This window comes from Physeter macrocephalus, chromosome 9 (assembly GCF_002837175.3).
Source record: "Physeter macrocephalus isolate SW-GA chromosome 9, ASM283717v5, whole genome shotgun sequence".
Classification (NCBI taxonomy): domain Eukaryota; kingdom Metazoa; phylum Chordata; class Mammalia; order Artiodactyla; family Physeteridae; genus Physeter; species Physeter macrocephalus.
Window position 1 is genome coordinate 98,159,294 of NC_041222.1, and position 25,042 is coordinate 98,184,335.

The 25,042-nt window shown below is 44.0% G+C and overlaps 1 protein-coding gene across 1 annotated transcript in view; it reads right to left on the reverse strand.

Moving 5' to 3' along the window:
• Nucleotides 1-7,484: 7,484 nt before the first annotated feature.
• ELP3 (elongator acetyltransferase complex subunit 3) overlaps nt 7,485-25,042 on the reverse strand; it is a 102,202-nt gene continuing 84,644 nt past the window's right edge. Inside the window, exon 14 of the mRNA XM_028494221.2 lies at nt 7,485-9,859. Coding sequence (XP_028350022.1) covers nt 9,783-9,859 — 77 coding nt within the window. The 3' untranslated portion in view covers nt 7,485-9,782. The remainder of the gene's footprint in view (nt 9,860-25,042) is intronic.

Genomic DNA, 25,042 nt, shown 5'->3' on the forward strand with positions numbered 1-25,042 from the left:
CCGCGGCATGTGGGATCCTCCCAGACCGGGGCGCGAACCCGGTTCCCCTGCATCGGCAGGCGGACGCACAACCGCTGCGCCACCAGGGAAGCCCCTGTCTTTGACTTTTGACAATTTAATTATAACATGTCTTGGAGTAGACCTATTCAGGTTCAACTTATTTGGGATCTTCTGGGCCTTATTGATCTGGATGTCCATTTCTCTCCCCAGGTTTGGGAAGTTTTCAGCCATTATTGTTTTAAATATACTTCTTGTCCCTTTCTCTCTTTCTTCTTCTTCTGGAATTCCCATAATATGGATATTATTTGTTTTGATTGTGTCCCATAAGTCCCGTAGGCCTTCTTCACCACTTTTCATTCTTTTTTCCTTTTACTCCTCTGACTAGATAAATTAAAATGTCCTGGCTTCTAGGTCATTGATTCTTTCTTCTGCACAGTCAAGTCTGCTTTTGAAGCTCTCCCTTGAATTCTTCAATCGTATTTTCTTCAGTCATTGTATTCTCAGTTCTTGGATTTCTGTTTGTTTTCTTTTGATGTTTTCTATTTATTTTTGAAATTTCCATTTTGTTTATGCAATGTTTTCCTAATTTCATTTAGTCGTCACTGTGTTCTGGTGGTTCGCCAAACTTCTTTAAGAGGGTTATTCTCAATTCTTTGTCTGACAGTTCATAGATCTCCATTTCTTTAGGGTCATTTGTCATACCTCTATTGGTTTCCTTTGGTGGTGTCATGTTTACCTGATTTTTCATAATCCTTGATTCCTTATGTTGGTATTTGTCCATCTGAGTAAGTGGTCTCCTCTTCCAGACTTTACATGTTTCCTTTGGCAGAGGCAGGTCTTCACTGGTCAGCTCAGTTTACGTTTCTGAATGTGTGTACTGGTAATGCTCTTGGGCAGGTAAGACTTGATAGCAGGGTCTGTTTTTGGGTGAGGCCACTGCCTGAGCTCTGAGGTGGCAGAATGGGGTTGTGCCACTGGCTCAGAACAGTTGGACAGGACTACTGGCTTGCTTCCCTGCCCAAGCAAACTTGGTTCTCTGCCTAAGCAAAGTTGTAGGATGAGCTCTCTGGTTGCCTCAGTTCTCTGATCAAGTTTACTAGATGGTCAGGATTGAGTACTCAGAAAAGGATGGGGCTATGAATTAGCTTCCCTGTCTTGGAGGGGCAGCAGGATGGGCCCCAGGACCTGCATGGCTTATTCTTTGGGGTCTTGAATCAGGTAAGACTGCACTGAATTCCCTGGCCAGTTGGGACCTCTGGTTTTGCTCTGCAGACAGGGAAAGCCATGAGTGTGCTCTCTGTTCAAGTGCCTCTGTAAGTAGGACCGTTGGGTGGGCCATGCAGCTTCCCTTGTGCTCTGGTTAGGTTCTCTGGTAGGATGAGCAGAGGGCTGCATTTAGCAGTGGGTGGGGCTACAAATTAGCATCCCTACCCAGGTGCAGTGGGAGAACCAGTTGCAAGGCCGACAAGGCTCTTTGTATGTGGTCTTGACTCAACCTGACCCACGCCCCAAGTTCCCTGGCTGAACAGGGCCACTGGCTTTGCTCTGCAGACCATCAGCTCTGCTGGCCTAGTGTATTCTCTGTTCAAGGGTTGCTGGGTTCAGAGCTTCCAGGTGTTATGGTCAGGCTTTTTGGCCAGGTGGGGCTGGGAGCTACACTCAGCAGTGAGTGGGGCTGGCTCAGCTCCCCTCCACCGGGAGGAGGAAAAGCCAGCTCCCAGCTGCTTCCCAGGTGTTCCTGATCAGGCTTTCTGGTCAGAAGAGGCCAGGAACTACACTCAGCTGTAGGTGGGGCTATGGATTAGTTCTCCTGCTTGGGTGAAGAGGGGAATTCTCCAAGCCCAGCAAGGCTTTTTGTTTGTGGTCTTTCCTCAAGCTGACCCACTCCCCAAGTTCCCTGGCCAGTTGGTGCCACTGGCTTTGCTCTACAGGTCATCAGCTTTGCCTGCCGTATCCTCTGCTCTGCTTGAGCATTGCTGGGCTATGCAGCCTCCCAGGTGTCCCCAGTCAGGCTTTCTAGCTGGAGGGGCTGGGAGCTACACTCAGCAGTAGGCTGGGCTCTGACTCAGCTCCGCTGCCTGGGCCAGGGCAGACCAGCCTCCAGGGCTGGCAAAGCTCTTCGTTTGCGGGCCCAAATCAGGCAAGCCAGTATCCTGCCGAGTTCCCTGGCCAGACTGTGCCCATCTTGGCTCTGCAGATGAACAAAATGGCTGCAGTCATTGGGACTACTGCTCAGACACCACAGGTAGGACCCGGTCTGCTAAGATCTGAGTGCCGGTTGTTGCCAGCCCTTCCCCACTTCTCCATCACAATCAGATTCCCAGGGGTCAAGTCCTGCAGGTACCCCTGCAACCCCTGTGGGGCATGGCCAGAGGTGGGGGCTCCCAAGAATGGACCCACAGTGGGAGCTGGATATGTACCCTTGGCTCTCTTTTCCCACTGGAGGAGCCGTAGGCTCAGGGGCGACCTCTCAGTGTGACACTGCGCCAGCCTGGGGATGCGGCAGTGCTGTCAGCGTGCAGCGGCTCCTCTTACCCTTCTGATGTGGTGTCTTGGTCTCTGCAGTGCAGGGCTTGTTTCAGCCTCACGCTTGTGTTCCAGGCTTCTCGCGGTGGAGTCTTGCCCATGAATAACTGTTAGTCCATTCCTATAGGCCTTCACTGCCCCTCAAGAACAACTATGTCACCGTCTTGGTGATGCCACCGTCCTCTGTTGTCTCTTGTCTAATATTATTGGATGAAGGCTCCTCCCTGTGACCTCATTTACCCTTAGTTACCTCCAGAAAGGCCTGATCTCCAAATTCAGTCACATTGGGGGCTGAGGCTTCAATGTATACATTTTGCGGAGGGACACAAACATTCAGCCCATCAGAGCAGGCCTTATTGATTTTGCCATGGAGTTGCCGTCTGGGTTGTTTCTTGAGGAACTCTATATGATTGTATGTTTAAGTCTTTCCTCTCGGGCTGGTTATTCTCTAGAAGAGCCTGTCAGTTTCTGGCCTGTGGGGAAAGGTCTTGTCAGCATTCTGAAAACTGAGCTGGGGTAGACGGCGGGAAGTCTCAGTACTCACTATTTAATATGCAGGGTTCACTTCATCATCCTGCTCTCAGTTCTGTTACCCCGACCTTCAGCTTCGTCTGGAGTTCTCTCACCCAAAGATCCTCTCTTGTTTGACTCCCTTAATTCACCTCCAGTCTGTTGCTGAGGTAGTAACAGAGCGCGTGCCGAATGGAGGGGACCCAGGACCTGTAAAGGGGCTCCATCGGTCCTGCTACGGCTCTTCCCTTCGCCTCCGGTGTATGGTGTTGCCAGGTCCTGCGGCTTAAATTGTACTGGAACTTTCTCCACTATCCAGTCTCAACTGCCAACTGAGTTACTATTGTCCATCTGCTTTAGAGCTTCCAAAATCTTAGCACTTTCGTCTCTTCTTTTGTCCTTGTGGATTAAAAAAAAAAAAAAAAAAAAAAAAAAAAGAAATCCCTTTTAGTCTGTGTGAGCTTTGGTTGGGAGCCAAACTAGATGTGTATATTCACTCCTCTGTTTTAACCCGGAAGCGTCCATCCTTTTCTATGAGAGTAACTTCCAGAGTTACTTGGTTTCAGCTCTCTATTTAAATGGATTAATTACTTACTGCTGGTTCTCTTTCTGTATTATCCCTATTCCTAAGTTCCTTATTTGGATATGTCTCTTGGCTGTATTTATTGGAGTAGTTTTTCAAAGGAGAGCTCACTGGCAGTTGTGGTGAGAAGTGGCTTGAGGTTGATGGGGGTGGAGAGCAAAGAGCATCTGCAAGGCAAACATAGCTTCAAAAAAAAAAAAAAAAAGAAAAAAAAATCCCTTTCCAACCCAATTGCCAGCCTGAAACCATAGGTTTTAGAAATTCCAGAGCCACCACTGCTCATAGGTATTACGGTCCTTAAATCTTTGCGAGTTTGCAAAAGTCAACCTTTATACTTAGCTCTTCACTTACCAGCTTTGTGGCCTTGGTTACATTATTTAACCGTTCTGAACCTTGGTTTCTCATTCATAAAATGGGGGCCAAAATTCTTACATCGGAGGATTGTTGTGAGGGCAATACCAGGCCTGTCCGCTCAGATATTCTTCCCTTTCTCCTTCCCTTTCCCCAGCGTTCCTTTCCCTTCCTTCAGGTTGATGTAAGTAGTAGTCCCTTACCTACTGCCCCAGCACCCCAAGCACGCAGTGGTCCAAGACCCTAGTTTTCACAAAGCTAGAGGGAGGCAGAAGCCAGCCTCAAACCCAGGCAGCTGGATGTCACGCTGGCTCTTCCTTGGAGGGCGGGGTGGGGTGGTGGCCAAGTGTCGGGCCCCTCCCCACCTGCCCCGCTGGACAGCAGGGACTGTCGTCTTCCTGGCTCACTTCCCTGGTGGCACAGTGGTTAAGAATCCGCCTGCCAATGCAGGGGACACAGGTTCGAGCCCTGGTCCGGGAAGATTCCACATGCCGTGGAGCAACTAAGCCCGTGTGCCACAACTACTGAGCCCACGAGCCACAACTACTGAGCCCCGTGCCACAACTACTGAAGCCCGTTGCACCTAGAGCCTGTGCTCTGCAACAAGCCACCGCAATGAGAAGCCCGCCCACCGCAACAAAGAGTAGCCCCCGCTCGCCGCAACTAGAGAAAGCCTGCGCACAGCAACGAAGACCCGAAGCAGCCAAAAATAAAAAAATATTAATTAAAAAAAAAAGGGAGAGAGTTACAGAGAGGGCATGTGAGCCCTGAAACACCGTTAAAAAAAAAACTGTTGTGAGGTTAGCTCATACCGCTAACCTCACAGACAAGACCGGCCCTGAAACAAGAGGGTAACCTTCCCTGCAGGGCTTGAGGAGTTGAGGAATCTGACCTGAAGCAGTAACTTCCATCAGGGGAGATGAGATAAGGTACGGTCATCTCTGACCTCAATGCAAGTACGTTCACGCTCCAGCGTCTCTCGGTGACGCAGAGCTTGGCATTTTGTGTGATGGGACTTGCTCCCAACCGCAGGTGCTGCTGCCTCTGCCGGGGCAAGGCCAGGCCGCAGGCAGGTTGCTCCTTCCCCACCTCCTGGAAGGTGGGTGACAAGTGAAGGATGGAAGGGCTTGGGGGCGAAGAACCACAGGGAGGGACACAGAAGCCTGTCACGGATGAGTGAGGCTTGTAGAAAAAAACTAAAGCAAATCTTAGTATTGAGTCAACGAGTGTATGCAGACCCCATGCTTCATACACAATTCTAGCTATTGTGACAATGAGATTATAAAGGAATGTAAGATATGAGAAGACCCACTTAAATAAAGTGTGGGATCTGCAGACAGTGGGAAGCTAGGTAGTCATTAAAAAGGATGAAGTAGATCCATGTGTACTGACACGGGAAGATGCTGGTATTACTTACATTTTGTGGAGTGAAAAAGGTTACAAAGCGACATGTACTGTGTGACCATTTTATGTAAAGGTGACTGATGGCTGTGTGCGTTCGGGTGTGGGTGAGACGCATGGAAGCACGTTCATCACAGGGCTTACCACTGTCTGATGGTGGGATTTCAGGTTATTTTGTTCCTTTCTGTTTCATTTCAATCTGTTATATTGAGCATATATAATTTTTAGAACCAAAAAAAGCTGTTTTTATTGAAATGGAAAGAGCAGACTCTCCCTTTGCTCTGCGTTCTCTCTTGATGACATCGTGCCCTTCCACTACCTGCACTGGGGAAAACTGGGCTGGTGACAGGACTCAGGTTACAGGTTGTCTGTTGTGAGGATAAAATAATATGAAAGCACAGCCTCGTTGCTCAATACTTGTGTCTTCTTTAAACATAAGCTGACAGAAAACATTTTTCCCCTAAAAAAGGAAACATGAGGGTGGAGTGGAGAAAGGCCAAGTCAGTGACTCACGTTGGAATCCTAAACCCACTTAGTATTATAGCTGAGCTCAGGGCTTCTGTGCTGGGCCGCTCTGCGGGCACCTTTCACGTGGCTGTGTATGCGATCCGTGGACATTTAGGGCTGGTGCCGACTCTACTGGGCAATGTGGTGGCCCTGGGGCTTCAGGCCCAGCCATGATGACACCAGCCTGTGTCCTCATTTGTTAATGGGGGAAGGCGAGCGTTGACCTTGAGGGCTGCATAAGGGTGGCCTAGGTAGAGAAGCAGCACATGGTGGGCCTCAGATGGCAGTTCCCTCCTTGGAGGAGGAGTCCTTCAGGTGGACAGAAGGGTATTCTAGGCATGTGGAGACAGGAAGAGAGAAGGCTGCACATTTGGATGTAGAAAAGCAGCTGGTTTGCCCCTTGTTACAGGCATGTGTTTGTCTATGTTAAAATCAGTTTCTTTAAAAGGTCTGTAAGCTTAGTTTTTGGAACTGCCTTCACGGAGTTAAACACAACCGTACAGAGGGCACACACAAGTCTAAGGCACAGATGTGGCACTGTTCCTCCTCCCTGCCACCTGGCCAGCCTCCCTCAGGGGACTCCCTAAGTGCATATGGCTACCTGTGCACACTCATGGGAGACCGCAGTCCATGCTAATACTGGACAGCTTTCCGGGAAGCCCCCGGAATTACAGTGATATTTGGAAATGCTTTTTGCTGTTGCAGTCTCAGCTAGTTTCTTGTCCTTCAAAGGATGGATCTGACAGTTTGTAACCCTAGACTTAAGTGAATGAAACAGAAGGACCGATCAGAGGATGGGAGAGAAGGCCTCAGACCCCAGCAATACTATTCTTCTGACACTGGCCTCTAACAAAAGTTAAGAGATTCTAGCAAAAAATCAGATTCTATCGCCAACAGATAAGAAACTCCCATGTTAAAATGGGCCAGATACTGCACTTGTTAGGTATTGGTCATAATAGCCAGTACTTGTAGTATGTTTTACATTCCCCAGGCCCTTGTCTAAGAAACTGACGTACGTGGGCTCATTTAATCCTGACAACTCTACTGCATGAGGGAGAAATTGTTATCATTTCCACTTTACAGACAGGAAACTTGCTGAGAGGCAGACTTTTCTTGCTCGAGGTCACACATCTGTTGAGAAGCCAATTCACTGGAGTAACGGCTTTTTACATATAATGTCGTGGTTTATGCAGCGTCTCTCAAATGGGACCCCACTGGACCTTGCGCTTACCCCGACAGATGGGCGATTCTTTCATGTTACAAGTTGGAGGGGGAGGGGAGCGTGTAGCTGAAAAAGGGGAGGGGACTTGCCCACAGCTTCAGAGTTAATAAAGGAGCCCAGGTTTTCAGAACCTAGATCTTAAGCTCTTTGATCAGCTTAAGGGTCTGTGAGTTCTTTATGAACAAAATTTTGTTTTTAATTAGACGATAATCTTAAAAAACAACCCATAAAAACCTGTGGAAATGAAAACTTGCAATTCGAAAGCTGTTTTCATAGAACAGGCTTTGGCTTTTAAGTTGTACTTTTCAGTGTTCTTTTGTGTTAGCAGACATTTTTTCCTTTAAGAGGGCTCCACATTCAATCCTAAGTTGGGGAAGCAGTGAGCTCTACCAGGCCCTTTTACTTGGCGATATGTATTTTTAAAGTCTCATTTTTTATTTGAATAGATTTCAGTCTGTTTCTGATAATTTAACAACAACAAAACCTCTCCAGGTGATTTAACAAAAACTTGAGTCAAAAGCGGAGCTATGTGAGTGGGCCTGAGCTGGTTGCTAAGGAGTCACTCAATACAGATCAGAAACACAAGCTGCAGCTTTAAAGGTTTCACGCGGAGGCCGACAGGATCCTGCCTAACTGACCTTTCTTAGGAGGTGGTCGTTTGAGCAAGCGCACATCTCTAGGAGAGCCAGGCCAGCCGGGCTGTGGAGGCGCCAGGCACCACAGATGCCGGGGACAGTGCTTGGCAGTCGGGAGAAGCTGAAGCTTCTAGTGGCAGAAAGGCTTGGTAAAAGAAATGTTCACATATCGAGGTCTGGGGAATCATTCTGGCTTATCCAGGAGTTAACTTGAATGGGATGCTAAACAGAACAGCCTGTTTGTGGCCTATCAAACATACACTGTACACCTGCTTTAATAAAGAAAAGGGCACACTGACTAGAAGAATGTCCACGTTAAACAAAGATTAAATGCCTCTCTGGCTGGGAAGCCAATGCCGATACTCCTTCCACAAGACTTCCTTCCCAGGTGTCAAGACCATACTGACTCGCTGTGTATGTGCTGATCTTTTTTGTTTTTTTTCCCCCAAGACTGTGCTGAAAACCACGCTTCTCTGGGGCAGTTCCTCAGTTATCTGATTATTATCCAGTTATCCAGAACTGTGTTCTGGACTATAATCGTCAGTTTGGCTCAAAATTGAGAAGTAGCTGAATTCCTTAAATGGCGCTCACAGAAAGCCTCTGCAGTGCCACAGTGAGCCCACAGGAAGTCAATGCCATTTGCCTTGTAGCAGTTTAACAAAATGGCAAACAAACAGGACCCAGGAAGAAACAAACAGTGCCACAGGCAGGAAACCCAAACCTGTAAACTCATGGCAAGTGTCACTGTGTTTACAGGGAGAGGAAAAAACCTTACGTGATTCTTCCTTGCATGTTAAAGATTTTATTTTTCAAACCTTTAGAAGAATCAATTCCATTTAATAAACCTTTGTAAAATGCCACAGAAGCCAAGGGATGCAGGGTTAGCTATGTTCTTAAGAACTGACCCTCTCCAGGCTGTCTCTCCTTAGATTACCTGGAAGTTACACAGAGGCAGTTCTATAAAGATGAAACTTTGAAAAAGCCAGTCTCTTCCCTATTTTTAGATTTGGGCCTGTTTTCCATTTTTTTGCTTTCACAAAAATGTTTAACCCTGACCTTTCTCTATTTAAAACAAACCAAAATCCATTTAAAGAATTAAAATGCAGGGAACAGCTCCTGTGGATGTGCCTCTTGACGTCCACAGACGTCACCCAAACCCAGACACATGCACGGCAGACTCTGCCTGCTCGGGACAGACCAATGGGGAAGCCAAACCTCTCTGGGAGAAAGTGCCACCCACGGTATTTTGCAATTGTCAAGAGTGTGCAAAGTACAGATGACTAAAAATGTGAAATAAATGGATGCCTGTAAATGGGTGTCTGCAATGGCCCCTTCATAGATGGTAGACGCCCAAATGAGAAGGGCTGGTTTCAAGCTTGAAACACAAGCCTACAATCTCGCTTCTTCTCTCCCCATCACACTGTTATTTCAAACCGGAATGATGTCCATGAAAACAAAAGCTTATTTTCTTGACCTGTGCTGGAAGGCATATGTAGTTACAGGTCAGAGATCAACGTGACAGTTTTCACATGTCCCAACCTGGCGTTTTGTCTGTACAGGATATAAATAACCTGCTGATAGAAACTGGATATAAATAACCTGATGATAGAAACTAAGTGTCCTCCTCAAATGACATAGCCAGTTTTTAGTTCATGAACCGTGCAGTTCAAATGAGATGATCAGTTTGCTTTTGTCACTGTGCCTGAGTCATGGTTAGGTCACTTGCAGGCCTCATGCAGAATTTAGAAATTGGATACAGGACTTAAGCCTCGAAAACGGAGGTGACATCTTGAGAACATGCAGGAGGGTGTGGTGCGGGGGCTCCGAGTGCCCAGGCTTCGTGGGCTTGGTCAGCAGACGCCCGGCCCGGCCCTGGGCGCGGCTTCCAGTCTCTGTGGCTCCAGCGGGAGGGCGAGGGGGAGGCTCCTTGTCAGGGGGTCAGGGAGGTCCATGTGCTTCGCTCAGCCTCTGTGCTGAGTGTTCAACACATCCTGAATCTCTGTTTTCTGCCAGGGAGGATAGGTATCAAGGTGTGCTGGTGTGGCAGTTATTTTAGATTTTTTACCATGTACGGACCCTGCAATCTGTAGCCAATCTTTCTGTAATAATTCCTGGTGCCAACCCCTGTGAAGAAGCAGAAAAACAGAAGTCAGAAGAGTCTCTTACTAAGCATCGCTTTAGCAGCCCTCAAAAGCCAGCACAGGAGCCCCTCGTAGCCGTCCTCCTCCCACTCTCATTCACAGACCAAAGTCCTTTCCAGGTCGAATCTCATTTGATTAAGTTTGGAACTTTAAAAACATTCTGAATTCAAGTTGCACTAAAACACAGAAACTGGATCTCAGAGCCTGTGGGTTTACAGTCCTGTGGGTACCGTGCAGCACGGCTTCAGGTGTTACCGGTGAATTGGAAGTGGTGGATCTAACGTGTGAGATGTCCACACTCCAAGTGGAGCCAGACGGCGTTACGGTTTCCTGGAAGGTTGAACGAGCGGTCAGGTGTGGGAAGTGGCGTCTCCACAGCCGCCGGCGGCCAGGGTGCCCTGACCAAGTGAAGTGTCAGTGCCGCTCATCCAGAGCAACGATCTTCACCCAGTACCATCAGTGACAGTAAATTAGTGCTACTTAACTGGCATTTCATTCACTTTATATATTTTTGGGGGGGTATTAATCGATATACTTATTTTGATATACACGCAGTTTAAGTACCAGGGGTTTATGTCAGTGTTATATCTGCGTCCATTTGAGGAACACTAGCTGGTTTATGTCAATACTAAAGGTCCGTGAAGTTGTCTTCTTTAAAAGGAATCATTATCCTAAATGGTGCCGCTATAATGAAACACGATCACATTTAAGAAGCTGAGCTCCTAGGAGGATAAAGCGTGGCTTTTGTGGTATTATCTATACGAGTGGCTAAGAGAACGGGCTTTTTATCATTCAAAAGATACGGATTTAAGGTCTAGACCTGTCATTTTAAGGGCTGTAGCTCTGGCCAATCACTTAATTACATTTTATCATCTATAATAACGTACCTATGTTTTAAGGATATTAAATATTAAATGAGATAGTCCTTGATATGTGCTTAGTCCGGAGTCTGGAAAAAGCCAATTCCTCCAGAACATTGGCTGCTGCTGTTATGACTTTAGAGCTTTTCATGGTCTGATATCTGATTATATCTGATTATATTTCTAGCTTCACTGCTTGCTACTATTCTCCCCTGAAACACTATGCTTCAGCCCCAGTGAAGATTTAACTTTTCTAAAAGCTCCCGGTATGTCAGGCTCTGCCTAGCTTCCAGGCTTGGCTCATGCTGTGCCCTCTAGCAAACTAATCGAACCCAAGGAGGGGGTCGTGGGAACCTCTGATCTGGAGCTCGTCGGTCAGAAGCACAGTGACAACCTAGACTTGCCATTGGCATCTGAGGTGGGGTCAGTCCCGCGGGACCGACCTGTAACCTGTGGAGTCTGATGCCACCTCCAGGGAGACAGTGTCAGAACCGAGGCAACGGCAGGCCACCCGGCTGGTGGTGCAGAACTGAGTGACGTGTGGAAAGCCCACACCTCCGGCGAAGTAGAGTTGTGCTCTTCGTGTGTGTCACGTAAAGGAAGACGCTGGCGCTTCTCTTTACCGTGCTCCTCCCCACGTGGTGGAAGCTCTATGCATCTTGTTTGTCACTTTGTATTCCTAGCGATCCGTATGTGCATGAAATCAGATCACTGCTAGCCCCCTCCAGTCTCGCCTAATTCTGTAGCCCAAACATTTACTATTTAGGAATAGGGTTTCCTACCGTGTTTCGTTTCCTACCTCTTTAAAAAAAATTTCAAGTATAAAGAAAATGGAACTGAAACTGATGTGATGAAGGTAACACAACCGTGTCATGTGATAATAGGTCACTGGAGAATTTCCCTTTTAATCCAAGGATTACTGATATTCCGTCTTGCACAATTTCAACCTTGTCTTTGTGTTCTAATCATTACTTTTGTTCAACACTGTGGCTTGGGGTAGAGCAGGGGGAAGACAAAAACATGAACAAATAATGGGTCAGGCAGCAGCTCAGACCCACTGGATCCAGGAAGACATCTCACACCCCTCAGGGGGTACAACCACTTTATTGTTTGCACTCTCTCCTAAAGTTCTGTATCCGTAAGTGTGACCTATGACCCAGCAAGTACACTCCCAGAGTGAAGAGAGAAATGAATGCTTACAGCCAACAAAAGACACGTTACTCATAACAGCCCAAACAGGAAATAACCCAAACAGGTATCAATAGTAGAATGGATAAATTGTGTATTTTCACACAATGGAATACGATACTGCAACAAAAAAGAAAGAACTAGAGCTACCTGCAATGCCATGGATGAATCTCACAGACCTAATTTTGAATGAAAGAAACCAGATGTAAAAGATTTCACCAATGCAAAGTTCAGACTTCACACAATGGAATACGATACTGCAACAAGAAAGAAAGAACTAGAGCTATCTGCAATGCCATGGATGAATCTCACAGACCTAATTTTGAATGAAAGAAACCAGATGTAAAAGATTTCATCAATGCAAAGTTCAGACAGAGGCAAAACTAATTTTACGATGGTATAAGTCGGAATACTGGTTACATGTGGAAGATGATATGGACTGAAAGAGGGAACAAGGGAGTCTTCTGGAGTGCTGAAAAATGGTATATCTTGATCTGTAATAGAAGTTACATGGGAACATACACAGGCAAAACATTATTAAGTGGTATACTGAAAACGTTGTAATTTATGGCATGTATGTCCTAGCTCAATTTAAAAAAACTCAAGAGGGGGCACATCCATGTATTAGATGTTCAATGTGTTTGAGAGCTCAACTTGTCCAAAGAATTCAGCAAAATATGGAAAAAGGATGAGAGGCAGGTGGTTAAGAAATCATTACCGGAGTGATCACTCTATCACATAGATGCCTCTGAAGTCATTCGATGCAGTGCTTTCTATTTCTAGAATCCTGCATGCTAGAAACTATTTTCTTCATCCTCTTTCTCTGCACTTTAAAAGTTCACATTCAAACTGAACTATGCTCTGTGACATGACAGCATTCGTCAGAGGCACAGGCACCCTAAGATTAAAACGTGCTTTTCCTCGTCACCTACACGTACAGACTATAGTATAAATCTAAGAATTTTGAGCAGAGAAGTGACATGATTGACTTACATTTGAAAGAGATCACTCTGACTGCTATTTTGAGAACAGAATGAAAGCTCCAGGAGGGCAGGGAATTTTACCTGCAGAATTGCTAGCATCTGGAGCAATGCCTGCATATTAAGTACTCGTTGAAATATCTGTTCGATGAGTGAATAAGTGACCAAGGGCAGAAACAGGGAGACACGTTAAGAAGCTATTGCAATAATCCAGATAGGAGATGGTGGTGGCTCAAAGCAGAGTCATGGTGGTGAAGGGTAGCTGGACCCTGGAAACATTTAAAGGCAGAGTCAAAAGAATCTGTTGATGGATGTAGGGTGGGACACAAAGAGAGGGGCCCAAGATGACTCTAAGGTTTTTGGCCTGAGTACAGGAATGGTTTAGAGAAAGAATGAACTGCCAGTTAGTGAGGCCGAAAGATGGTGAGAAGAGGGTGGGGGAGGAGGACATCGGGAGCTCGGCTTTGGCTGTGCTACAGGTGAAACGGCTGTTAGACATTCAAGTGGGGATGTTGAGGAATATGTGATTTTGGAGCCTTTCTTGCTCTTAGATGGTCTCTCTTCTTGGATGCTCTTTTGGAAAGAAATTTATTTTCTTTATCTTAATTGAAGGATAGTTAATTTATAATAATATTAGTTTCAGGTGTACAACAGTGATTCAAAATTCTTATAGATTATACTCCATTTAAAGTGATGATAAAATACTGGCTATACTCCTTGCTCTGTACAACATATCCTTGTAGCTTACTTTACACATAGTAGTTGGTGCCTCTTAATCCCCTACCCCTACCTTCCCTCTCCCCACTGGTGACCACTAGTTTGTTTTCCGTATCTGTGAGTCTGTTGGAAAGAAATTTCTGACTGGGGCAGTTGTCTTACGAGGGGGTTGGCTGAGGAGGAAGCAGGTGGGTGGAGGCTGGCAGGGTGGGCAGCTGAAAACAACCTGGGTCCTTTGTGACACTGCTGAATCGACAGCTAACCAAGTCTGAAGCTGCTCTACCAAGGAAGCTGTTAGGAAATGTTTTCCATTTGGTTTAAGCCATTCTGTTTTGGTACTTTTTTGTACTGTACTAATATACATAAGATAAACTTATCATTTTAACCATTAAGTGTACAGTTTACTGGTATTAAGTACCTTCACACTCTTGTGCAACCATCACCACCATCCGTCTCCAGATGTAAAACTGAAACTCTGTACCTAGTGAACAACAGCTCTCTGTTCCCTCTCCCCCTGTCCCTGGCGACCCCCCACTCTACTTCCTGTCTCTCTGGATTTGGTTACTCTAGGTACCTCATGTAAGTGGAAGCATTCCGTATTTGTCTTGTGGTGACTGGCTTATATCTTCAAGGTTCATCCATGTTGGGTTTAAACCATGTGAGTTGAGTTCTGTGTTACTTGTAACTGAAAATGTTGTAACTGACATGTGAGCTTGAGGACAGGAAGAGATTAAACACATGAGGTCAAGTCAGCACTTAAAACCATAAATCAGGGTGGTAATTCTGACCATGCTGCTGTCCTATTGGCAAGTCCCAAGACAGAGCTCAGATTCCTCAGCCTGATTTTCACGTCCCGTCTGGTTTTCCTCTAGTTCCTGCCACAACTGACCTCAGTCGTTATAGTCTGACGTTACCAAACCAGGCATAATTTCACTAATCCACTGGCTTGGCCGCTGCCCCTTCAGTGCCGCAGCCCATGCCCCAGGGCACTCCCATTCATCCTTGAACCCTCACTCGGACACCACTTTCGCCAGGAGACCGCTGCACACACCTCCCCTCTCCACAGAGTCTGGCATTCATAACCCCCCTCTCCATGCTGGCGGGATCCTTTAGAGTTCTACTGTTTCAGCAGTCATGCTGTGCTTTATTTTACTTGCATGTCTAGCCCCCTTCCTAGAATGTAAGCCTTTTGAAGTCAATGACTTCTATCCTCAGGGCTTAGTACAGTGTCTGCATATAATCAACAGGCAATAAATGCTTGCGGATTTACTGTACTGTATTCAGTTATCATTATGTTGTGTATATATAAAGAAATGTGCTCCACGGGGATGTATTTTTTAAAAAAAGAAAAGAAAGAAGAACTGGCCCTATGTTAGCTGCCAGGTAGTGGGAATGACTCAATGTAAAAGGGATGAAGGGTAGGGCTTCTTAATCTAGTTACAGATTTCCTACTTTGTTAGCTTACAGATGTAGAGGCAGCTGATTTATACTATTACCTCTAACTAATAAAAACTTTCCCTAAAATTTTCAGAAATATTTCTGGATTTTAAAAAAATTGAAGTACAGTTCATTTACAATGTTACCTTAGTTTCAAGTGTATAGCAAAGTGATTCAGTTATGTGTGTGTGTATATATATATATACATATATATACATATACACACACACACACACACACACATACAAGACACTGTCTAACTAATAAAAACTTTCCCTAAAATTTTCAGAAATATTTCTGGATTTTAAAAAAATTGAAGTACAGTTCATTTACAATGTTACCTTAGTTTCAAGTGTATAGCAAAGTGATTCAGTTATGTGTGTGTGTGTATATATATATACATATATATACACACACACACACACACACACATACAAGACACTGAATATAGTTCCTTGTGTGATATAGTAGGTCCTTGTTGGTTATCTATTTTACATATAATAGTGTATATCTGTTAATCCCAACCTCCTAATTTATCCCTCCCTCCCACTTTCCCCTTTGGTGGTTATCTATTTTACATATAATAGTGTATATCTGTTAATCCCAACCTCCTAATTTATCCCTCCCCCCCACTTTCCCCTTTGGTAACCATAAGTCTGTTTTCTATGTCTGTGAGTCTATTTCTGTTCTGTAAGTAAGTTCATTTGTATAATTTTTTTAGATTCCACATATATGTGTCTTTCTCTTGCTTACTTAATATGATAATCTATAGGTCCACTATGTTGCTGCAAATGGCATTATTTCACTCTTTTTTTACGGCCGTGTAGTATTCTATTTTGTGTGTGTGGGGGCATTGCTTCATTTCTTTTTATGGCTGAGTAATATTCCATTGTACATATGTACCACATCTTCTTTATCCATTTATCTGTTGATAGACATTTAGGTTGCTTCCATGTCTCGGCTATTGTATCAATAAATAATGCTGCAATGAACACTGGGGTGCATGTATCTTTTCGAATATTGCAGGATCATATGGTAACTCTATTTTTAGTTTTTTAAGGAGCCTCCATACTGTTCTCCATAGTGGCTGCACCAATTTACATTCCCACCAACAGTGTAGAGAAGGGTTCCCTTACTCCACACCCTCTCCAGCATTGATTATTTGTAGACTTTTTAATTATGGCCATTCTGACTGGTATGAGGTTGGCTTTTTATACTTCTAATTTTACAAAATAGATGCCATTTCCCATGGGCTTAAAACAGTCTATCACAGAGAATTTCAAATATACAAAGGTAGAGACAATGGTATACTGAACCTCCACAGACCCACTACCCAGCTTCAATGATTATCAACTCATCCATCAGACTTCTAATGCTTCTAGCTCTCTACCTGTGTGAAGTCACAAGACAGATTTAACGTTTCCTTTTGGTTCTGCTCAGCTCAGTCACTGGAGACATGTTTAATTCTCCTCTTTCAAGTAAAGATGATGGTAATCTTTACCATCTTCTTTACCAGTTATTACCAGATTGAAGATGTACAGCTGGTCAAAGAGCTTTACTTGCCCAAACATGCCACAACCTACATCTGTCCACCATAAACAGCTGCAGAGGTGAGAGAGAAGCTGTTCCTTACACCTAACACAGGACTCAACACCCCTGGACAACCACAAAGTGCCATGTTCTGGAGTGCCCTGATTTCCTAAGTGTGCCGGTTAAAGGAACAGCTTTACTGGGGTACAACTCAGCATTCCTCAGTCAGATTCGCACTGAGCATGCAGGCTCCTCAGGTTCTCTACTTTTGCCCTAATACAGGAGGTGGGCCCTGGAAACTACTACCACCTTGAGGAGAGGCACTCAGGCTTTGCTATGAGCCTTTTGGAAGGAAAGGCGTATCTTTCAAGCTCCTCTCCTTGTTTTCAGTAACATGCTGTAGCACTGAGATGAGAAGTCTACTTCTGGACCTTCAGGGAGGCCTTGAGTCTTTTGGCCTCTAGCCAGTCTGGACTCCAACCTCTTACTTAAATGACTAAACAAAAATATTCCCCACTTGTATTTCTCTGTGCCTCTTGTTTCTTGAAAGAAAGATTCTTCCTCCGTTTCTACACTCTGCAGAACAGGCCGGCAAAAGTATTAGCATTCTTAGCCAGCTTAGAAGGGAACACACCACCACCGGCGTGGGTGGAGGCCACACTCGGCAGCCTTCTCCTCCTTGGTTAGCAGGGCTCCTACAGTCCTCGTCACAGTAACTTTCCTCTTGTTAGCCAGCCAAGAAAAAGCAATTACCTTTCACAGCTGACGTCAGCCAAGCTCCTGGACTGACGTGGGGAGCTGTGTCACAGGCTCCTGCCCTTGAGGACAGACACGCAGCGGGGCTGTACAAGTATCCGTGTTCTCTACCTGATCGCCTGCGTGTGATCCTGCCAATCCCTGGGCTGGGGGCTGAGCAGGAGTAATCTCTGTGCAGCAGTCCTCAGGGTGCCCTAGCGGCAGAGCCGACAGTTGTCAGCGGAGCAGTAAGGACGGGGAGGAGAGGGGCAGTCCACATGCTTGCTTTGTTTTATCCTCCAAGTTACTGAACCCACAACCTGAATCTACCTATATCACGGGGGCCTTTTTCCTACTCTTGGAGGCAGGATAAATATTTTTATCTTCACTACTTTACCAGCTATGATGATGATGAAAGGAGAGAAAGTGAAAAAGAATACCTTGGGGCTTCCCTGGTGGCTCAGTGGTTAAGAAGCCGCCTGCCAATGCAGGGGACACGGGTTCGAGCCCTGATCTGGGAAGATCCCACATGCTATGGAGCAACTAAGCCTGTGCACCACAACTACTGAGCCTGCGAGCCACAACTACTGAGGCCACATGCCACAACTGCTGAAGCCCACACACCTAGAGCCCATGCTCCGCAACACGAGAAGCCACCGCGATGAGAAGCCCGTGCATCGCAACGAAGAGTAGCCCCTGCTCACCGCAACTAGAGAAAGCCTGAGTGCAGCAATGAGGACCCAAAGCAACCAAAAAACAAAAAACAAAAAAAAGTGTGTGTGTGGAGGGGGCTGGGGGGGGAAATCACAAAACCTTAAGATGAATCAAAGATGAAAATGGAAAAAACCTAGCTGTTTATTTAAATTCTACTGATTCTATATTAGAAAGTATGCAATCTATTTTAACATAAATTTAGAGGAAGCAGGCAAAAGGAGTAAATTAGTCAATGTGGTACCTGATTTGGCTGCGAAACTCTGCTTCTCCACCTTACTGCAGCCCTTTCTCTCTAAGGGGATAAATCCAACACCAGAGTAAAGCTTAGAAGGTGAAAATAAACACATTTTCCCTTTAAAAGAGAAAATAAGTCAGGAGCAGGAAATGAGCCTCAACTCAACCTAGGTTGTGATTCTGACTAACTCCATCTCAAAACAAAAGAAGCAACAACTTTATAGCTGAGCGATTGTGAAGTACAAAGCTAGAGGAAGACAACTCTTTTCTGAGCCCTTAAATACATGCCAAGCACGCATGCTGGATGCTCAACACACAGCCAATAAGACTGAGATTACTATCCTGGGAGGCATGAGAGTTTCAGAAAGGGTCATAACTCAAGGTCACATGGCTGGGAAGTAGAAGAACCATAATTCAGTGCCAGCTTGTCTCCACGCCACGCAGAGTGTTCCCAAGGAGCCACGGTGCCTGTGTTGTGGGTGATGCCAGACCCTGCTTCCCCGCTCTGGCTTTAAATATATAGTTGGCTCTGATAACAGTACATCCATTTTTTATTAAAGCACAGAAAGGACATTTGACTTGTCTCGATCACATTACCTCCTCTATCTGTGTCTAGTTTCTCAGTGTCCTTTGTTTGATAAATCACTAGATGAAACAAACATGGTGACCTTATTTCCTATTTCACTAACAGAGCTCAGTAAGAAACAATAATTACATAAAAGATTCTGATAACATAGGCAGGCAACACAAAACTGTGTTAAAAGATGTGGCTTACAAATGTGAGAACTATTGGGAAGGGGGATACTTTTAAATAACAACTTGATAAATGTGGTCACCCTTTTTAAAATGAAGAGAAATACAATGTAGAGTTTGGGGGAAAAAAAGCAACAAAGATGGAACAATGACGGAAACTAGACCCTAGAGGAGGAGACAAGTCAGGAGTATTTAAGCTTACAGAAAAGGTGACTTCAGGCTTGATTACGGCAGACTAAATGACCAGGATCAACTTTCCAGCTGAAGACAATTTAAAAATTTAGACAAAATTTAAAAATGCTTCCACTAGAAAAAATATCAAAGATCTAACAGTTATTATCAGGCAGAGAATAAGGAGAAAACGTGAGCTTTGAGAAGGAAGTAGAGCCTTTTCTGCCGCAGTGGATGCCAACCCAGGAAGGTCGGCCAGATCCACAAAGGCCGGCCAGAGACAAGTAGGATGGGAGGAGTCACGTGGCCACCAGAGGCAGAGAACCAGCTGCCAACACCCTGAATCTCACTCCCCTTCACAAAGGGCTATGCTACAAAGGAGGTGGGGGAGCAACCATCATCTAGGTCTTGAAGTATTCCTGAAAGCAAATTCTTTCATATAATGCTCAGCAAATAATAAAAACGAGGCACACTTAAGAGACGACAACATGATAAGAAATAAGAGAGTTCAAATCTGGAGTCCCTGCCATTATTTGACATAGATTGTAGAAAAGCTATGCTTACTACATACATGGAGATGGATACTGAATTTAAGAATGTTTAGAAGCAACAGGAAACTATAAAACATGGTATAACAGAGTTGAAAAAGATGCCAGAAATCAGAGAATTGAAAGATAAAATAAGAACTTAGGCATCAATGGATGAGTTTAATGGTAGATTAGACTTAATCAGTAAAGTGTAAGTTAAGTCAGAAGAAACTATCAACAACGAAGCATGGAGAAACAGAATAATGGGTGGGGGAAAGAGGGTATGAGACACAATGGATACAATGAATAAGTCTAACATATGTTTAACTGGAGTCCCAGGATGAGGGGGAAGAGAATGGAATAAAATCAATACATGAGTCAGAGACCGAAAATTACATGGAACTAAAAAAAAAAAAAACCCACCAATTAAAGAAACCCAAGGAAACCTCAGCAAGCTCAAGCAGAGGAAATGCATATCTAGAAAAAATCGTAGTAAAACTAGAGAAAACAAAGACAATCTAAAAATAAAGATGCTAAAAAAATCATAAAAGCATTCAGCAGATATCCTCAAAGACAGACATCTGACTTCTTAACTGCATCATTAAAAGTCAGAAGACAGTGGAAATGTAGGAGCGGACACCAGAGATGGGTGTGGGACGCTAGGGTTCCTGCTGCTGCCACCAAGAGGCCTGTGTGAGAACACAGGTCACTCTCCACACCTCCCCTCCCGGGAGCCTTCCCCGGGAGAACGCGTGGCGCGCCGGGCCGGTGCAGCGTTACGCCGGCCCCTGCCGCCGCAGGCTCGCCCCGCATCCGTGCCCCTCCCTCCCCCGCGGCCTGTGCCAGAGCCCCTGAATCAGCTGCTCCTTTAACCCCGTCCTGTCTGAGCGGAGGGCAGTCGCCCTCGGACGACCTACACGCAGAGGCAGGGCCAAGGTCAAAGCTGAACCCCAGGAGCTGTGCGAACAAAGAGGAGAGGGAGAGGTCTCTCCCAGCAGCCTCAGAAGCAGCAGATTAAAGCTCCACAATCAACTTGAAGTGCCCTGCATCTGTGGAAAACCTGAATAGACAGCGAAATATCCCAAGTTGAGGAGAGGTGGACTTTGGGAGCAAGATATATTACTATTTTCCCATTTTTTTGTTTTTGTGAGTGTGTATGTGTATGCTGCTGTGTGAGATTTTGTCTGTATAGTTTTGCTTTCACCATTTGTCCTAGGGTTCTGACTGACCCGTTTTTTTTTAAATAAAATTTTTCTTCCTAATAATTATTTTTTATTTTAATAACTATATTTTATCCCACTTTATTTTGTCTTCTTCCTTTCTTTCTTCCTCCCTTCTTTCCTCCCTCCCCTTCCTTCCTCTCTTTCTGAGCTGTGTGGATTACAGGGTCTTGGTGATCTGGCTGGGAGTCAGGCCTGTGCCTCTGAGGTAGGAGAGCTGAGTTCAGGACATTGGTCCACAAGAGGCCTCCCAGCTCAACGCAATATCAAATGGTTAAAATCTCCCAGAGATCTCCATCTCAACACCAAGACCCAGCTTCACTCAAGGACCAGCAACGAACAGTGCTGGACACCCTATCCCCAACAAAGAGCAAGACAGGTCTACAGCTCCATCCATTAGCAGAGAGGCTGCCTAAAATCATAATAAGCCTACCAACATGCCCGAACACACCACCAGACGTGGACCTGCTCACCAGAAAGACAAGATCCAGCCTCATCCACCAGAACCGAGGCACTAGTCCCCCCAACCAGGAAACCTACTCAACCCACTGAACCAACCTTAGCCACTGGGGACAGCCACCAAAACCAACGGGAACTACGAACCTGCAGCCTGCAAAAAGGAGACCCCAAACACAGTAAGATAAGCAAAATGAGAAGACAGAAAAACACACAGCAGATGAAGGAGCAAGATAAAATCACACCAGACCTAACAAATGAAGAGGAAATAGGCAGTCTACCTGAAAAAGAATTCAGAATAATGATAGTAAAGATGATTCAAAATCTTGGAAATAGAATAGACAAATTGCAAGAAACAGTTAACAAGGACCTAGAAGAAATAAAGAGGAAGCAAGCAATGATGAGCAACACAATAAATGAAATGAAAAATCCTCTAGATGGGCTCAGTAGCAGAATAACTGAGGCAGAAGGTCGGATAAGTGATCTGGAAGATAAAATAGTGGAAATAACTACTGCAGAGCAGAATAAAGAAAAAAGAATGAAAAGAACTGAGGACAGTCTCAGAGACCTCTGGGACAACATTAAACGCACCAACATTCGAATTATAGGGGTCCCAGAAGAAAAAGAGAAAAAGAAAGGGACTGAGAAAATTATCTGAAGAGATTATAGTCAAAAACTTCCCTAATATAGGAAAGGAAATAGTCAATCAAGTCCAGGAAGCACAGAGAGTCCCATACAGGACAAATCCAAGGAGAAACACGCCAAGACACATAATAATCAAACTGTCAAAAATTAAATACAAAGAAAACATATTAAAAGCAGCAAGGGAAAAACAACAAATAACACACAAGGGAATCCCCATAAGGTTAACAGCTGATCTTTCAGCAGAAACTCTGCAAGCCAGAAGGGAGTGGCAGGACATACTTAAAGTGATGAAGGAAAAAAACCTACAACCAAGATTACTCTACCCAGCAAGGATCTCATTCAAATTTGATGGAGAAATTAAAACCTTTACAGACAAGCAAAAGCTGAGAGAGTTCAGCACCACCAAACCAGCTTTACAACAAATGCTAAAGGAACTTCTCTAGGCAAGAAACACAAGAGAAGGAAAAGACCTACAAGAACAACCCGAAACAATTCAGTAAATGGTAATAGAACCATACATATCGATAATTACCTTAAATGTAAATGGATTAAATGCTCCCACCAAAAGACACAGACTGGCTGAATGGAAACAAAAACAAGACCCATATATATGCTGTCTACAAGAGACCCACTTCAGACCTAGGGACACATACAGACTGAAAGTGAGGGGATGGAAAAAGATATTCCATGCAAATGGAAATCAGAAGAAAGCTGGAGTAGCAATTCTCATATCAGACAAAATAGACTTTAAAATAAAAACTATTACAAGAAACAAAGAAGGACACTACATAATGATCAAGGGATCGATCCATGAAGAAGATATAACAATTGTAAATATTTATGCCCCTAACATAGGAGCACCTCAATAATTTTATTAATTTTACATATTACATAATATTATTGATCGTACATAGGACATACCCATTACACAAGATGGACTTAACTGATATTTATAGGACATTCCATCCAAAAACAACAGAATACACATTTTTCTCAAGTGCTCATGGAACATTCTCCAGGATAGATCATATCTTGGGTCACAAATCTAGCCTTGGTAAATTTAAGAAAATTGAAATCGTATCAAGTATCTTTTCTGACCACAACGCTATGAGACTAGATATCAATTACAGGAAAAGATCTGTAAAAAATACAAACACATGGAGGCTAAACAATACACTACTTAATAACGAAGTGATCACTGAAGAAATCAAAGAGGAAATCAAAAAAATACTTAGAAACAAATGACAATGGAGACACGACGACCCAAAACCTATGGGATGCAGCAAAAGCAGTTCTAAGAGGGAAGTTTATAGCAATACAATCCCACCTTAAGAAACAGGAAACATCTCGTATAAACAACCTAACTTTGCACCTAAAGCAACTAGAGAAAGAAGAACAAAAAAACCCCAAATTTAGCAGAAGGAAAGAAATCATAAAGATCAGATCAGAAATAAATGAAAAAGAAATGAAGGAAACAATAGCAAAGATCAATAAAACTAAAAGCTGGTTCTTTGAGAAGATAAATAAAATTGATAAACCATTAGCCAGACTCATCAAGAATAAAAGGGAGAAGACTCAAATCAATAGAATTAGAAATGAAAAAGGAGACGTAACAACTGACACTGCAGAAATACAAAAGATTATGAGAGATTACTACAAACAACTGTATGCCAATAAAATGGACAACCTGGAAGAAATGGACAAATTCTTAGAAATGCACAAGCTGCCGAGACTGAACCAGGAAGAAATAGAAAATATGAACAGACCAATCACAAGCACTGAAATTGAAACTGTGATTAAAAATCTTCCAACAAACAAAAGCCCAGGACCAGACGGCTTCACAGGCGAATTCTATCAAACATTTAGAGAAGAGCTAACACCTATCCTTCTCAAACTCTTCCAAAAGATAGCAGAGGGAGGAACACTCCCAAACTCATTCTATGAGGCCACCATCACCCTGATACCAAAACCAGACAAAGACGTCACAAAGAAAGAAAACTACAGGCCAATATCACTGATGAACATAGATGCAAAAATCCTCAACAAAATACTAGCAAACAGAATCCAACAGCACATTAAAAGGATCATACACCATGATCAAGTGAGGTGTATTCTGGGAATGCAAGGATTCTTCAATATACACAAATCAAACAACGTGATACACCATAGCAACAAACTGAAGGAGAAAAACCATATGATCATCTCAATAGATGCAGAGAAAGCTTTTGACAAAATTCAACACCCATTTATGATAAAAACCCTGCAGAAAGTAGGCATAGAGGGAACTTTCCTCAACATAATAAAGGCCATATATGACAAACCCACAGCCAACAAAGTTCTCAATGGTGAAGAACTGAAACCATTTCCACTAAGATCAGGAACAAGACAAGGTTGCCCACTCTCACCACTCTTATTCAACATAGTTTTGGAAGTTCTAGCCACAGCAATCAGAGAAAAAAAAAAAAAACAAATAAAAGGAATCCAAATAGGAAAAGAAGAAGTAAAGCTGTCACTATTTGCAGATGACATGATATTATACATAGAGAATCCTAAGGATGCTACCAGAAAACCACTAGAGCTAATCAATGAATTTGGTAAAGTAGCAGGATACAAAATTAATGCACAGAAATCTCTGGCATTCTTATACACTAATGATGAAAAATCTGAGAGTGAAATTAAGAAAACACTCCCATTTACCACGGCAACAAAAAGAATAAAATATCTAGGAATAAACCTACCTAAGGAGACAAAAGACTTGTATGCAGAAAACTATAAGACACTGATGAAAGAAATTAAAGATGATACAAATAGGTGGAGAAATATACCATGTTCTTGGATTGGAAGAATCAACATTGTGAAAATGACTCTACTACCCAAAGCAATCTACAGATTCAATGCAATCCCTATCAAACTACCACTAGCATTTTTTACAGAACTAGAAAAAAAAATTTCACAATTTGTATGGAAACACAAAAGACCCCAAATAGCAAAAGCAATCT